Source organism: Athene noctua, chromosome 4, assembly GCF_965140245.1.
Source record: "Athene noctua chromosome 4, bAthNoc1.hap1.1, whole genome shotgun sequence".
In the NCBI taxonomy this organism is placed as follows: Eukaryota; Metazoa; Chordata; class Aves; order Strigiformes; family Strigidae; genus Athene; species Athene noctua.
The window spans coordinates 67,600,714-67,618,371 of NC_134040.1; the positions used below are offsets into that span (position 1 = coordinate 67,600,714).

Here is a 17,658-nt window from a genome sequence, read left to right on the forward strand (position 1 = left end):
CTGGAGCACTTGGATGTACCATTTGGACAAAGGATTGAAGTGTTGAAGAGGATTGCTTGTCTAAGTGTTGCAGACCTTAAGGCAGAAAATCTTGGGAAAAGAAGACATAAATAGGGGAAAGAAAAATAGGCAGTGAACAAAGAAATCTAACTTGAAAGTTACCTTTTTTTTTTCAGGGGCTTGACTAGTAAAATTGGTAATTACTGGATGGGTTCTTTGGTGTGGTTGTTTGCTATCACCTGGATGACAGAAACCTAAAGCTGTTATACGAGATCTTGGCATGCCAGGGAAATAGTGAATAGAGTAGCAACAGCCATACTAAGAAACTTTCTCAGTTTTGGAAATTGTGAAGATGGATAAAGTCAGGAAAATAAGGACCCCAGAGGTGGGATTACTTCAACCCCTTAGTTTTGCCAGACAGTTCTGCCTAGTTGTATTATATATTGGTTTTAATTAAGTTACTTTTGTTCATGACTTATTTGTATTAATTAGGTGTGAAGTTAGTGTATTTCTTAAGTATTTTTGTACTAAAATACAGTTTTAAAATAATTGATATTTCTATAAAATATTGTAAGAAAGTGGAACTTGTCACTTCAAGTAACATACAGGTCTCTACACAACTGATAACTCGTTTTATGAGAGAATTCATTATTCTACTTGAAGGGCAGCATACTTAAAAAATAGTTGTGATGCCACCTATGAAAGTTTGAATATAGGATGTATAACTGCTGGTTAAAGTTCAAGATGATCGCAACTATAGAACAATGTTTTGAAAGCAGATATACAGATGGTAGTAGTTGGAGGTAGGATTGAAGCCCTAAGCTAAACAAAGTCACAGTAAGTAGGCAAGTGTAGCATAAGTTGTTTTTCTGTGCTTTTGTAGCTTCTGTATACATGTAACAGCTTAGAATTGTCTGAATTGAAATATCTGCAATGTTCTGTTGAAGCTATTGCAGATATGCACGAGGAAAATAAAGCTGCAGCAAATGGATGTGGCAAAATGCGAAGTGGCGCTCAGAATGAGGCTGCTTTACTGGCTCTGATGGAGAAGACTGGATACAACATGGTTCAAGAAAATGGGCAAAGAAAATTTGGTGGTCCTCCACCAGGTAAGCATTTCTTTTGAGATTACGAAGTTGGAGTTTATTTTATGTAAGGAGACCTCTATTGAATCAAACTGAAAATTTGTGTAGTCTCATGTCCAGTATCTTGACGGTGACCAGTAGTAGATGCTTAGGGGAAGCGTGTAAGAAACACAACACATACAGGGCCCTAATATGCTTTGCGATTTCCAGCAGTTTAAGATCTCCTGTGCTAGACTACATTGAGCATTTGTTCTTGGTAGATTTAAGAAGTCACAGCTTTTAAAGCAGCAAAAGTTGACAGGTGGCAAAACAAACCTGGAGCTGAAAATACTGAGTATGTTCTGTATGACCGAGAACAGTCTTGAAAAGGGAAAAACAGGTCGGTAATAGCAGGCATAACCCACTTTATTTCTTATCTTACCACTTGCATTGGCCAAACCATTTTTTTACAAACCTCTGATCTCTGAGATAGCACCAGTAAAAGTAATCTAACCCATTCTGTTTTCAGAGTTGACTAATCTGCTCTTCATATCTACACATACCCCCCTGCCTCCCAACCTTCATTCAGAGAAGAAAAAAGGATAAATGCTCAGCTTCTGGAGCTTTTATCATTCACTGGATATAATGTGAAGTACAACAGAGTTTATTATTTCGTGTGTTACGGTTCTTTCACTTAATACACTGAAAACTGAAATTGTTGAGTATGTATTCATGTGCAAACAGAAAATAACTTAATAAAAATCCCAGAGAACAACAGAGATAGTATTGATGCTATAAAAACTACAGTCATCTTCTTGGTTAATTTATGGTGGTTTGGGATTTATAGTCATGGTGCAAATGGGAGACTTGCACACTTGAACTGTAAAGTTATTGCTGCAGTGAAAATAAACTTTGTCACTGAAATGTTTTTCTATGTGCCTGATTATATTTCAACTGAAGTCAGTGACAAAAAGTAGAATCAAGTCCTGCAGCATATGGAATACGGACATTGCCATTTGGAAACAGTGATTATTTGATTTAGTAAATACTTTCCAGGATGTTACTGCATTGTAAGACTTAATTTTTTCTTGTGTATTAAATGCTATTTCAGAAACATTCTGATACTGAGATTAAGTAACTTAGCAATAATAAATCTCTTGCAATAGCCCTATCCCCTGCTAAAATACTTCTGCTGAAACTGCTGCAGATGTAATTTATAGAAAACGAGTAGTGCTCACAGGTAGTACAAGGAACAGCATTTGTTCAGCACTTTAAATCTGCTTTCCAAAATAAATTTAAATTACTTGTTTTAAGTAGGTCTGATGTTGCAAGATTGTTCAACTTTAATCCATGCTTAAACAAATGTCTGGAAACTAGTGGGTTTATCTTGCACTGCAGAGGCCGAAAGTTTGTGAAATAAATGGATAAAACCTAAATGATTGAATTTTATATTGTCCTGAGTGAAGATACTTGAACAGAAGAGGAATATCTTCAGTAGATATGTATTTTTTTCCTAATTACCTTGTAATTATTCCCCTATTCAAGAGCTAAATTTTATGCTGGGGGGTTTTGCCTACCAAAACCTCATTATGTTTTTCTCAATATGTTAAGGAAGTAAGTGGCTTCTAGATCATTTAGTTTGAACTTTTGTTTATCTTACACGTTTACTTTCTGCTCAGTTGATATCGTGTTGAGCTTCATGGTTTTTTTTTGACTAAGACACATTTTCAGAAAAGTATCTGGGTTTGATTCTGAGAACTCTGAGGTAGGATTATCTACTCCTACACTTAGATTGTTAATATGGTTAGCATCTTTACTGCTGAATTTCGGCTTTATTTCTAGTCTGAAGCAGGGGGGTTTTTTTAGAATTTTCTTGTGGAAATACCTAATACTTTTAATTGTCTGTAATAATGCTGTGTCAGTTACCTCTGTCTTAACATTTGTTGTTATTCCGATGAAATGAATCCAATGACTTAAATTTTTATGAAGCATTTCTTTTAGTTTGAATAATTTTTCTAGTGTTGTTGTTGACATCAGCAGTGTAGAAGAGTTTTGCCATTAGTTCCAGTTGTATTACATGGAGTACGGTAATTCTTTTTGAGTCTGATTATGCACTTACACAAGCAGAAAGAAGGAAAGCTCTTGGTGCTGCTGTTTCAGTTCATTCTCACGAGTGGCCTGTGATCCTGTATCTGTATAAGTCATGCTTGTGAGCAGGAACTGTATTATTCATTGGTATATGTAGTTTAAGATACAGCTGCATCGAAATGATTTTTCTTAGAAGTTTTTACTGTCTAAAATTACATATATACTTTTACTAGCCTATATAAAATAGGGAAGCCCCATTAAATTATTTGGAAGGTGGCACTGGGAAAAGAACTGCAGGGCATCACTAACTACTTCCTGAGGGCTCAGCCTGTTCTTAAATTATTTAATAATTTTTTTACATTATAATTATGATTTTTAATTAGAACATTAGGCAGTATTAAGTGTATTTGGTAAAGTCACTTTTATTATTTTGTTAATTTTCTCTGAAACTAGATGTGTTTGGCAAGGTATTCGATAAATCCCATAAAATTCCATAGATTCCATAAATCTGTTCATGGACATTAGTTATATATATATATATACACCTCTCCTTTAAATCTTCATGTATTTTCATACTTGCTTAGGCTGGAGATTACCCTAAGTTACTATAAATGGTTTTCTAGGCCAGATGAGACTTGAAGGTTTGAGATGGCTTGTAAGAAATTACACTGACTGTTTGTAAATGAAGAGTTTCAGTGTGAATTTTGCTTGTTTAAGATGTGGTTTCTATAAGCTTGTGTTGCTGCCAAAGGAGACGGTCTTACTGTTGGTTCTGTTTTCCTGTTACCATCTTTTTCTGACTGGCATGCTATCCAGAACAAGCAGCTGATCTGTCTTCAAAATTGCCCTAAAAATTATATATTTTTTTTCCGCTTCAATTGGCAGCATCATAGTTCTTGATCAGTTTATGCCACTTGTGGAAAATGTATCTGAAGGGTGTAGTGTAAAAAAACCAAAAAGGTTAAGAAAATGAGTTTTCATTGCTTTGGGTCCTCTTCTTAGATTGCTGCAGACATAATGATGTGATTAGGTAAGTAAGTCATTAGAATTATATGGAAGAAAGTCTGAGATGGCATAGATCTCACTGGCAGTGGGAGGATTATAATGTTAATTTAAGTTTGATTACTTGAGTTGCTGCTGCAAAAAAATAATGCTTTAATCTGTCCTCCAGTGATCATAGAATCTATCATAGAATACCAGGTTGGAAGGGACCTCAGGATTATGTGGTCCAACCTTTCTTGGCAAAAGCACAGTCTAGACAGGATGGCCCAGCACCCTGTCCAGCCGAATATTAAGTGTCCAATGTGGGGGAATCCAGTGCTTCCCTGGGGAGATTATTCCAATGGCTGATTGTTCCGGTTGTGAAAAATTTTCCTCTCATGTCCAATCAGAATCTCCCCAGGTAACTTGTACCTATTACCCCTCATCTTTTCCATGTGACCTCTTGTAAAAAATGGAGTCTCCATCTTCTTTGTAGCCACCCTTTAAACACAGGAACATGGTGATAAGGTCTCCCCTAAGCCTTCTCTTCTCAAGGCTGAACAAACCCAATTATTTCAGCCTTTCCTCACACGGCAGGTTTCCCAGTCCCTTGATCACCTTTGTGGCCCTCCTCTGGACCCTCTCCAGCCTGTCCACATCTTTTTTGTATAGTGGGGACCAAAACTGAACACGGTATTCCATTGTGTGACCTGACAAGCACTGAGTAGAGTGGGACGATGACTTCTTTATCTCTGCTGGTGATGCCCTTGTTGATGCAACACAGCATCCTGTTGACTTTCTTTGCTGCAGCTCACTGGTCACTCATGTTGAGCTTGTTGTCCACCAGGACCCCCAGGTCCCTTTCCACAGAGCTGCTCCCCAGCCAGGTAGATCCCAGCCTGTGCTGCACTCCTGGATTATGTTTTCCCAGGTGCAAGACCTTACACTTGTCCTTGTTGAACTTACTGAGGTTCTTGTTAGCCCACTCTTCCAGCCTATCCAGGTCATCCTGCAGGGTGGCTCTCCCTTCTCAAGTGTCCACTTCCCCACTCAGTTTGGTATCATTAGCAAACTGCATCAGGACACACTTGATCCCATCATCCAGATTACTTCTAAAGATATTAAACAGAGTTGGGCCCAACATCAGTCCCTGGGGGACCCCACTTGTGACAGCTTGCCAGTTTGAAAAGGAGCTCTTTACCACCACCCTCTGGGTGCAGCCTGTCAGCCAGTTCCCCACCCGCTGCACAGACCTCTTCTCTAGACTGTAGATGATGACTCAAGTACCAGTCAAGGAAACTCTGGTCAGTCGGTAACTACTTGAGGAATGGTGCTTTTGGTTAACCGTTCCATGTTTGCTCTGTTAAATACATGTTGCTCATTGGCAAATGTGGCACAGACCAGGTTTGCTTTAAGTCAGGAGTCATAACTTAATCCCAGCTGGCAGTGATGTGCTGTAGTGCTAATTTAGTAGGCAGCTTTAAAATAAGAAGGGGGAGCTTTTTGAATGGTAGGTGGCATTTACTTAGTGAGAGTCACTGTTGAATCATTTACCAGACTGAGGATGATGGTAAAAGTTTGCCTAGTTAATAAATGAACATTGTTACTTAATTTCATGACTTCCCTACACTGTCAAGCATAGCCTCCTCCCCTTTTGTCCTAAGATGTTCAGTTGCTTTTGTCTTTGGAGCCCCTAAATGGTCTACTGTCGGTTTATAGTTTTTTGTGGGGGCAACTGACTGGCATGATGTGAGTGACGGCAGTACTAGCTTGCAAACTCTCCATGTCCTGTCAGACCTCAGCTGAAGTAGTTATAAATGTTTATAAAGATGTTGAATGCTTTATGAAGCAAAGCTGGACTTTTTCCTAGATAAACCATGGCAGTGTGGCTCCAAATGCATGTAGCTTCCCTGTGTATCCTGTAGTTCTTAGTGTACAGCTTACAGATGAAAATTTCTTCTCTGAGAAGGCAAAAATTTCCCAATTCCATTACATTTTTCTTATAAGTAAATTATGTGCCCTTTGATGATACTTTCATGAAGGAAAAAGTTTGAATTAAAAAATCACCTAAATACAATTTATTCTGAACTTCAAGACAAAGTAGAATATTTAATTATGTTCTTTTTTTAACTTGTCAGTAGTAATTCTTTTTCACCTTAACTCCTTATGCTTTGTTATTTCATACTAGTACTTACTGAATTTCGTGGGTTTTTTCTACCAGATTTGTACTCCTTGGTCTCTTTCCTGCAGAGAACCTTTCTTGTCAAAACTTTAGAAAAAGCTGTTAGTTATGATGTAACTGTTTGTCTGCCTTTAGACAAATCAGGCAGAAGTTTCAATTTGTTCTAAAAAAACCTCAAAACAACCAAACTTTTTTTTAAAAATGCGTATTTTGGGAAAATGCTGTGCCATATTTGCAGATCATAACTCCACATTTTTAAATATACATATGCATTTTTACATTATCTGTTGAACATACCTTTCAGTGTTATGTGGCAGAGATATAAAAGAGTGTGTGAATGTCCTTGGTTTAAGGACAGAAGCATGGATCTTCCTCTAACTTTCAGATGTGAACTAGGGACTTACTTGTTCTGTGGATTTTTTTTTTTTTCATTTCCTTTTTCTCACCATCCAGCTCCAGCATGTGAAAACTGTGGTCTGTTTTTAGAGGAAAATTGTTCAGTCTTTTTGGCTATTGAAGAAAGCATGGCTCCATATCCTACCTTCCTTAGGGAGTCCTATTTTAGTGGATGAATGAAGAAGGTGGAAGCAAAATGCTTGGACCTTTTGAATGATGTCCAGGAAGAAAATAAATCTGCATGGGCACCCTGACCAAAATTTCTTAAAATATGGTCAAGAAGTGCAGAGAAACTTTTGCAACTTTAAAATGTTAGAATAGAAAATAGAAAAGTTCTTTCTCAGTTATCACCTATCAGTTGTAACTAACATATGATTTTAAGGGGCGAAAAGTGATCGAAGTGTAGACTCTTACAGCAAACCTGTCAGTGCTTTAAATAATGCTAGGTTCAGTGGGTTGTCATACAGATTCCACTGAAAAAAACGGAAGATAGAAATAAAAGAAATACAAATTGTGGGCATGGCGGTTTTTTATCTAAATATAACAAAAAATTAGAATTAAATAATGGATGATAATATGCTAGTTTTAAGTTAAGACTAAAAAGAAGTAAGTAACTCCCACCTCCAAATTGGGGGGCGAACGGGGGGAGTGCCTATCTGGCATTTGTACTAAGATTGTTGTTGGATAATTTATTTTAAGGTTGGGAAGGTCCTCCACCACCTCGTGGATGTGAAGTTTTTGTGGGTAAGATTCCTCGTGATATGTATGAAGATGAATTAGTTCCTGTTTTCGAGAGAGCTGGGAAGATCTATGAGTTCAGGCTGATGATGGAATTCAGTGGTGAGAATCGAGGATATGCTTTTGTGATGTACACTGCTAAAGAGGAAGCCCAGCTAGCCATCAAGATTCTTAATAATTACGAAATTCGTCCAGGGAAATTTATTGGTGTCTGCGTAAGCTTGGACAACTGCAGACTATTTATTGGAGCAATTCCAAAAGAAAAGAAGAAAGAAGAAATACTGAATGAAATGAAAAAAGTTACAGAAGGAGTGGTAGATGTCATTGTTTATCCAAATGCCGCTGACAAAACTAAAAATCGTGGCTTTGCTTTCGTGGAATATGAATCTCACAGAGCAGCTGCAATGGCTAGAAGGCGGCTAATCCCAGGTAAACCTAATCATAAATAAATTGAGGTTTTGGGGGAGTGTCTCTCTCCATTATGTGGGGGCGTGGTGTGGTGGATCATCACTATTTTCCTTTCTTTAAGGTATTTTGAGAGTTAAAAAAATGCAGTAATGCCTTTCAGGTAAACTTTTTTGGTTCATGAATCGGGTTTTTGTGTTTGGTGTTTTTGTTTGGTTGGTTGGTTTTGTTTGTTTTTATTTTTTAAAGAAGCTGAAATTCAAGTAGTTCTGAGAATGAAAGAGCACACATCTTTTTTTATAAAACACAGGTTACTGTAAGGCACACCAGGATATCTGTTTGCTTGGGCACACATCCAGTTTTCATTAGCACGAACTAGTACCTGCACATGAATTCTCTTAAAGCTGAGCTTAAAAAATATCATGCTTGGAATGTGTCCCTTATTTCCTTTGAGTGTCATGAATGATGTTATTGATGTTTCATATTTTAAAAATGTTTGAAAGTAGGTCTTTAATCTTTTACTAGAAAATAATTTTAAGAGTTTAACAAGTAGAAGATGACTTTTTCTTTGCACCTCATTTTACACATTTTGAGGGTGGGAAAGTAAAAGGGATAAAATAGACAAAGAGGAGGGAATAGGTAAAGGTACAGTTGAAAAGGGGAATTCTAGAAGAGAAATTAAATATGGAAGAAATGAAACAACATAGTTGGAGAAGCAAAGTCATTAAAATGGATAATGTAGCATTGGTGTTGCTGAAATGAATGACAAAACTCCCTGTATTTATTAAGGCTAAGATGTAGGCAAGTCTTGCATTAACTGCTGATACAGTGTTAGGAAGGAGTGTTACGTAAGACTTATACAGGCCTTGTAAAGTAATGGGAGAAATATGGCCAGATCGCTGAATGTAAAATAAAGTAGTTGTGTGATATGCAAAATGTTGGCTTGAAATGAGTAACAAGGTGGGATTTTTTTTTTTCAGTTTATGGTTTTGGTGTCTGCTGCAACATAAAGCTTGCACTAGTGTGTATATATATTTAGATGACTTTTTCCAGTTCTTGACCTTACTATTTAAAGTGGTAATATTATTAAAAAGGCTGTGTTTACTAAGTAGTAAAATAATACATTACTTATGGTTGCTTTATATATGCATGTCACAAAATCACAAAGTCAGTGTTTTGACAGCTTATGGTGAACACAAAGGGTAGAGATTTTGAACCTTTGAATTTTTTTCAGTCTTATTTTCTTTAATAATTTCAAGTAGCTATATTTTGCATATTTTGCTTAAGTAGATGCAGGCAACAAAACCCAGTTTTGTGTGACATGCATCATGTTTGCTTTTTATAGAGGTGGTTGAGGAGAATGATTTTGTGTCCTATTGCATATTTCTTATTGATGTAATGCTTCTTTGCTGTAGGAACATTCCAGCTCTGGGGTCATACCATTCAGGTAGACTGGGCAGACCCTGAGAAAGAAGTTGATGAAGAAACAATGCAGAGAGTTAAAGTATTATATGTAAGAAATTTAATGATATCTACTACAGAGGACACAATTAAAGCTGAATTCAACAAATTCAAGCCAGGAGTAGTTGAACGTGTAAAGAAGCTGAGAGACTATGCTTTTGTTCACTTTTTCCACCGTGAAGATGCAGTTGCTGCTATGTCTGTAATGAATGGAAAGTGCATTGATGGGGCTAGTATTGAGGTAACACTGGCAAAGCCAGTTAACAAAGAAAGCGTTTGGAAGCAACATTTTAATGGTCAGCTAAGTCCTGGTTCTGAAAATCTCTTAGGGTTTCCTAACAAAGGAGATGGTCATCAAAAATCTTTAGGGAAACCAGCAAGTCTTTCAGTTCGTCTTAATGGTCAGCACAGTCCAGGCCCTTCAGAAGTTGAAAGATGCACGTACCCTTTTTTCCCAGGCATAAAGCTTACTCCAATTAGCATGTATTCTTTAAAATCCAGTCACTTCAGTTCTGCAGTGATGCATCTGGATTATTTCTGCAATAAAAATAACTGGACACCACCAGAATACTACTTGTATTCAACCACAAATCAGGATGGGAAAATATTCTTGGTGTTCAAGGTGGTTATTCCTAGTATTGCAGATGGTTCCCAGAGTTATTTCATGCCAGACAAACTCTGTACAACAGTAGAAGGTGCAAAGGAATTGGCAGCACAGTTCACACTTCTACATCTAGGTAAGTATAAATGCTTTCAGCTAGTTCTGAAGAACTGAAGTGAGAGAAGTTACTTTAAAATTGTTCTTTGTGTATATGTCTTGGCATGTGTGTGATACCTTTGTATAAAGTGTAAGTTAGTCTACAGAAGAATTATTTCTTGTATAGTCAGCTGAGTCTGAACCATCAGGTGAGAGCACTGAAGAAACACTGTAAGCATCTCTACATTGCAGTGCTAGGGTTATTTTTGCTTACATTTATCTACCATAATGATTTATAAGGAAGAACTAGATGACATGTTAATTGACTTAGGTATAAGGTCATCTGCATGTTGATTTTGGTGCTGAAAATTTATTTGAAAGGCTATGTTCTTGATTTATTATCAATAGGGAAAACAGAAGTGGTGGATCCATATTCAGATAAAAAGGTTTGGGAAGCTTTTTTTTTCCCCTTCTTTATAGATATTCTTAAGGCTATAGCAGAGTATCATTACTCTGGCTCTACATGTACTATCTCTGGGTAAAGAGTGTTGTCATGTTTTTTTTAACGAGAAAATGGGAGAAAATAGAGATACAGTTATTCTTAATTACTTTCTAAGTGTAGATCTTCATTTTTATATATTCCATTTCTTAAAATCCGAATGCAACTACTAGAAAATAGGTTTTTATATTATAAAAAGCTGTGGTAAAATCTGTTCTCATAACTAAGAGTACAGATCACTGCAGTTCTGACAGTGTTATCCCTGTTGCTCTGTAATGTGAAATACATAATAAATAATACAAAACGTAACACTTCAGCCATCTAGTTCCCGGCCCAACGTTTTTCAGAACATCCAGCACACAGCATTCAGAACACAGAACTGATATCTAGTGCCAATTTTTTATTAGTAATTATAGTCATCGTCTGATCAAACTGCATCCTCAAAGAAATAAGAATTTTGGCTCTTTGGGACTTGGATTTGAAGGCTGTTACAGAGCCATACCATAATGGTTTGAAAACTCCTCATACCTCCTGGGAAAGCTTTGTATAATTTATTCCACTTGTTATTTTGAACAGTTTCTCTTCTGCTTAGCTCTTTTTCCAGCCTTTACATCCTGGTATATTTGAAGATAAGATAGAATTGATTTTTATAATTTTGCAAGTATTACCAACCATCACATAATTTCTCTGATCTGCTGAGTAATGTTCTTGTGTATTTGTTGCATGGTTTCTTTCAGCAAGACTAGATCAGCAGATGCTGTATCATTAAATGAATTCTTAGTAGTGTTTTGTAGGACAACATAAATATTTTTCTGTCATTACAAACAAATGTTTCTAATGAGTCCTAGAGCCAGAGGTTTGGTTATTTTCTTTTTTTTTTTCTTTTGGTGTAGAATTCTGTCTGTGAAGAATTACATTGGAGATGATAGGCTTGTTCAGATAATACAAACTAATTTCTTGTCTAATTGTGTGTAGAAAGCTGGGGTTTTTTGGGTTTGAGTTTTCTTGTTTGGTTTCTGGGGTTTTTTGTTTTATTCAGAATTGGAGCAACGCCAAAGTTGTTTGGGAGGGAGTGTTTTGGGTTTTGGAGGGGTGGCAGGCAAGTTCTTTCCAAGTTTCTTATAATACCGAGGAAGTTCAAATACGTTGTGCTTCAATTACCCTTGTTTCCATGTATTAAGACTGCTGTGTTTTTTCATATTCTAGTTTAGAATATCAGCCTTTTTAAGCTGTGGACTTCCAGGTTTGAAAGGAGGGGCATTCTTTGTAGATAGTGGCTACTGCATGTGGGGTGGACAGTGTCCGAGGCATCAGATTTGGTGATCCTGTATAGTCAGTTCTGGATAGAAGCGCAATGAGATCATATACTACAGTAAATAATCTTTCTCTGATTAGCTGTGCATGCATACAGGGCCCAGGACTGCATCTACATGATTTAAAGCTTGATTCTGCTTTAGGAATGTAAGGAGGAGAAATCAGAACAGTTAAAGAAGTGTTTCTTTAAATGCTTTTACTTCATAAAATTTTGGCCCAGTGAAACTAAATTTTCAGAGATATGGAAACAGAAATAGTAACTGAAAGGTCAAGTGGAGTCCTGTGTTAGTGATGACTCTTTTTGTTCCTGAGAAATGCTTTAAGAAAGACTGCTGTTCCCCTTGCCATCTTCCACCCCCCCACCCCCCCCTTTTTTTTTTCTTCCATGTTTTTTTTCTCTCACCTATTCTAGTTTTGGTGGATTGTAAAAGCTGCTACTTATAGAAAACTGTTAAAACAGCATTGCCATCCTTCTCTTCCTCATACTGCTATTTAGCACTTGCTCTGAAGGTCTCTGGTGAGGTTATTTCTTCTGGATGAGTTTGTGGCAGACTTATTTCAGGCGTGACTATGATGCTTTTTTTTTTTTGCAATGCATGACTGAAATGTAAACAAGATTTTTCTGCTTGCTTAGAATCTTGCTTCTCCTTTGTTTTGATTTTTCATGCCCAAAAGGTCTTACAGGAAGGAGAATCTCCAAAATGCAAAGCCTTATACGTTGCCTCGACTTTAGCAGTGATGTTTGGTTTGCCTTAGTAGGGCATCTGCAGGAGGTGATACTTTCAGATGGTCGAAGTGATGAGAATTATTTATTTTTAATAATAAAGTATCTGTGCCTGGTTTTGTACATGCTGTGGGTGGCATTTTGCTGGTTGAGTGTCCTCATTTTTTCCTAGTTAGGAAAATTAGGGCCGTACCTTTATAACCTGTGTAATCCTGAACACAAGAGACAAAAAGGATGCTAAACTCAAAATAATGGTGTGAGACTCTGCTTCTTTAAAGAAGAATGAAGACAGCTTCAGGTTCTATACTTGACCATGCATACCTCCCCATTAGTAGCTTAAAGATAGCATTATCTAAAAATAATACATTCTTTCCTCTTTGTTTTTGGCAAAGAATCACCAGAACAATTAAAAAAAAATTAGACTGAGAATGATTATTCACAGCTGTGGTCAAATCCAGAATGCAAATAAGTTGCAGAAAAATTAAGGAAGTATGTTTTGAGATTTTTATCTCTTCAATTATAGTTGCAACTGCTATAGGGAAAACATTTTAAGGTTAATTTAAATTAACTATTTTAAAACTTTCTAGCACTTCAGTGTACCGTATGATTACAATTCATGTGAGATTTACTTAGAATTCCCAAATCCCAGGTTTGTTTTTAAAAGCTGTCTACCTAATGGCCTAGTGCTAGTAATGCTGTCTCGTCATCTTTGAATTATAAAACTTTTTTCTTTTGATGGCCTCTTTGGATTCTTGTTTCTGAGGATTTGGCCTCACACAGAGTGTGCAGAACCCTATTTCAAAGCAAACACACATGACTGACTTTTGAAAGATATACCTTCCATGTTGATAAACACCCTCTTTTTGATGTTGGCATTGTCATGATAGTGAAACATAGCTGTAAGGAGCCTAGAAACAGAATTTCTTTTCCCTATCTAATCTACAGAAGTTGGTTTTATTTCAACACAATCTTGAAAGAAATGTCTGCAGCTGAAGAAGAGTTGCTAGATGTGACAGAGAATCCCTCCTTACAGAATTGTCTGTTGTATGGTTTCACATCTTGAATGATGCTGCATGGATGCAGGTGTTGTGTGGTTTGCAGGTTTTTTTCTGGTTTGTTTTGGTTTTTTAATAAGCAGCAGTGATTTTGAGAAAAGTCTGTGTTTCTTCTTGGAAGCAACTTACTATAAGCATGAGTGTACAAAGATGACACAGGGAATAATTCCTTCTGGTAGGTAACTTAATTTTTTTGCCCAATTAATTTTTGATGATGTGTATAGATATATTTCTTTATAAAGCCAATAGCTGACTAAGGTAAGTGAATGAGAAGGGGCTGCTTTCTCATAATTCTAAAATTGCGCTGTTATGATTAATAATGTCAAAGTATTCTGGCTTTTTTTTTGGTGATAATGTATTTACTTTCACATAACAGAATACTTGGTTATTACTGCATACAGTAGTCCTGAACAGACAGCAGTACAACAATTAACCACTTGGTGTCACCTTAATATTTTGAAAATGATGCTTGGAGAAAGTACAGAAAGCTATTTCAATAAAAGATAAGCTATGTTTTAATATTACTAGATAAATCATGAACCTATAAAGGGATTGAAAAATTGGTTTAAATATATGGAAATTGCATGTCTAGATGTCCATTTGTGAGAAGGGGAGCAGAGCTACATGTTCATGTTCAAGAAGCGAAATGACTGGGGGGGTGGGATCCAGACTAGGAAAATCCCAAATGCCCCTAGAAGAATACCTTCTTCATTTAGTTTGAATCTCATTTCAACACAAATAAGTCTGTGTCTTAAGAAGTTCACACCTCACCTCAGTGTTGTTTGCAAAATGGTGCTCGGCTGTTAAATGTGGTATCTAGTTAGAAGAACATGTAAGACTTCCTACTCTTGCCTGTCCTGGCTGACTAGATGTGAGGCAGTTTGGACTGTATAGTTGGGCTAATTAGCACAGACTCTATATTCCACCTCTGGTCCAGAGGCAGTGTTAGTGCAGAGTCAATCCCAAAATAGGAGGCATTATTTATAATTCAGGTCCTTTGCATCAGTAATGTAGCTTTGTAGCTTATGGAATCAAGCTGGCTCATTCAGATGACTTCGGAGTGTAGGCAGAAGAGAACTTGAAGTTGCATTGATATGTGTTGAATTGGAGAACTTCCACCTCCCTTTCTTTAGTAAGAGTAAACATCTGAAGCTTGGAAAAGCAGAACATTCTTGGTTTGGGCTTTTTTGGTTTGTTTGTTTTGTTTTCAGTTACTACTGGTGGAATTCCACTGGTTTAAGGAAATACCAGGTGATGTCAGAACCTCTTTCTAGTCCTCTGTAGCAAAGGCTGAGTCCTGGGGAGTTCTCTCCCTACTGAGTGTGCCTTAAGGGTGATGGGGAGGAATGGAAGAAGTTTCAGTAAAGTTTCCTCAGTTTTGGGGATCTGCCCAGTTTTAAACATGTATTCCACAATAGGGTATTCTTTGTTCACTCACACATGCTATTCCATGCAGCATCTCGCTAAGGCACAATTTAAGTAATCGATTTTTAGGTAGAAGAGAGTATTTAAAACTATTTAACAAGGTTTTTAAAAGAAAATAGTCTGGTAAATCTCTGAATCAAGGAAAAACATTTTAATAACTAACTGTAGCATCTAAGCTACAGTTTAATTCCAGTTCATCTCATAGAATGTATCTAGTAAACAGTACTGAAGCAGGTGGCGCAAGCATTATATCTCACTACTATGAATTCACTCGTTTTAAGCTTCTTAAATACTGCATATAGCAATTTACAAGTCAAGGATAAACCTATAAACTAGTTGAAGAGTCTCTACTCAGCATATTGGAAGAAATTTGTCAGTAGACTGCTGTCTTAGATTTTGGACATTAAACTTGTTCAAGCAAAATGCTTTTATTTTACTGTTTTATTGTAGGTCTTTACTTCAACACTGCCTTGGTTTACTGTATCAAAATTAACTATATTGCTGTTGGAACAAGCAACAGCCTGGTAGAAGATGTAATATGTTTAAAAAAAATACAGAAATTGCTGGCTTTGTTTAGTAAATACAAATGATAATTGGTGATTGGTGTGTTTTGGTTTTTTTAGTGATTTTTAGAAAGACTCAGAATGTAGTATAAGATGTTCCTTAATAGTATGAATTTAGAAGTCTTAAATATTTATCAAATTACTTATACATAATGGTTTTTATCACAGCCCCTGAGCAAGCATATATAACTTTGCTGTCCCTGAATGCAGCATAGTGGGATAGTAGAGGTGAGTAAACCTCCTGGGAATGTGTTTGGTGCAGGTTTTTACCCGCCTCAAAGGCATTGTCTTAGCTGCATTGTTTGGGCTATTCATTAGAGAAGTTGGTCTCAAGGTTATTTCCCCACATACACACCTCTGAGAAGATTTGCAAAAATATTCTGTCCAGTTTTGGTTGGTTTTTTGATTGGGTGTTTTGGGGGTTTGTTTGTTTGTTTTTTGTTTGTTCTTGTTTTGTTTTTTTTCCAAAGACCACCCTAGCTATACTGCTATAGACCTGTTGATGGATCACCCAGGCTGATGTTCATGTGGATAGTGCAGCACAAAGGAAGGTTATGGTTTTTACTCCTAAAATGACTAAGACATATTTCAGTCATTCAGTCATTTCTTAATTACTTCCATTTCCATCTTGGGTTTAAATTTATGTTGATAAATGGAATAGTTACTACACTAGTGACCTGGAATATTTCTTTGGGTAGTTGGTTTTATGTAAAAAAGAGAGACTAATGTCGTCTCCTCTGATTTGCAAAAAGTGTTACTTTCAACTACAATTTTATGCTACAGTTTCTTTCAAATATGCTATTGTCGATGAATTTAGGTGTGGATGTCTGTCACTTTGAGGCCTCTAATTTTTTTAAAATAGGGATTATCATCTTCTCTGAGTTTCGTGAGATTGGTTCTTAAAAGTTTATAAGACAGTTTGAAAATAGTATTAAGTACATGCTCAGTGTTTACTGCTGGAAACTTCTGAGTCACCTGGGGTTTGTCCTGAAGATTGTTATTTTTCAGTTGCTGCTGCTTACAGACAGGGTATATAAATTTGTAAATCTGGGCCTGTGTAGGAGAACATGGAGAAAACTAAGAAAGAAATGTTGGACTATCTTTATCCATGAAATAACTTGACTGACTTCAGTAGAGTTAGTCACTCAAAACAAGACTGAGTTCAGTGACCTTTTCTAGTCCATTGATGGATGACAGTGAACTTCCAACAGTAAAGTTGAGTTTTGTTTATGTAGTGTATGTATGGCAGAACTTGGTACTTAGTTAATAGTGCATTTGGATCTAAAGTGTTAAATATGCAATATGAAAGACTGCTGCTATGATATGTATGATGTATTAAATTGTTTTATAACTTGGAGCAGTAGTCCAATATGAACATTCAAGTTGTTGCCTTTTAATATTTTTTGTTCAGTGGAGGTGAAGCAAAGGGTCATTAGTGTAAAGTTTGGTTAAAATTAGATAGAGGCTGAGAAAATACTTCAGTACTGAAGAATGTTTTTTAAAAGCATAAGGCTTTTAGGAAAAAAACCCCGAGATTTAAGTTCTCTTTTTTTGTTTTTTTTTACTAGGTCCTGTCTGATACTGCTTGAACTCTTGACTACATTTCTTAATTTGAGTTAGCATTAGGGGTGCAGAGTAAAGGGAAAGAAAGCAGCATTGGCATAAGACGTGACTTTTACTACAACATTATCTTAATTTCCTTAATAGTTAAGTCCATCTTGGAATAGATAATGCAGTGTGCTTGCTGAAATCAAAAGTCTCTTTCCTCTCCCATTCCCCCTCTTTTTCTGCAGCCAGCTATATGCCCTATTTGGTTTGAATTGCCCTGATGAAGAAAACCTTGGAATTTATTGCTTTGGATCTTGCCACAAAAGAAAAAAAGAGACCACCATATGGATACATAATTACTGGAAATTCACATTACACGTTTATTGATGAGTAATTCTTCAAAGCACATGTGTGTATTAAACATTTCGCTTTAAAGATTAGTGAAATTGAATGTTAAATCGTTTTGGTTAGCTTGATTAGATTGGTTTTGAAAAGATAATTTGTTTAAAAGTTTTATT

At 36.5% G+C, this 17,658-nt stretch overlaps 1 protein-coding gene across 1 annotated transcript; it reads left to right on the top strand.

Annotated features, from left to right (window-relative positions):
- Window positions 1-958: 958 nt before the first annotated feature.
- Window positions 959-15,807, top strand: RBM46 (RNA binding motif protein 46). Its single transcript, XM_074904047.1, has 4 exons — window positions 959-1,109; window positions 7,411-7,878; window positions 9,270-10,052; window positions 15,761-15,807. Exons 1-4 carry the CDS (start codon window positions 959-961, stop codon window positions 15,805-15,807), a joined length of 1,449 nt encoding a protein of 482 aa, XP_074760148.1.
- Window positions 15,808-17,658: the final 1,851 nt, after the last annotated feature.

What these genes read in the sequence shown, in the direction of transcription:
- RBM46 (XM_074904047.1), top strand. Translation starts at nt 959, where the DNA reads ATGCACGAGGAAAATAAAGCTGCAGCAAATGGATGTGGCAAAATGCGA. An exon ending in TAGAAGGCGGCTAATCCCAG is followed by an intron (nt 7,879 to 9,269) that starts GTAAACCTAATC and finishes TCTTTGCTGTAG; the next exon opens with GAACATTCCAGCTCTGGGGT. An exon ending in GTTCACACTTCTACATCTAG is followed by an intron (nt 10,053 to 15,760) that starts GTAAGTATAAAT and finishes TTTTTATCACAG; the next exon opens with CCCCTGAGCAAGCATATATA.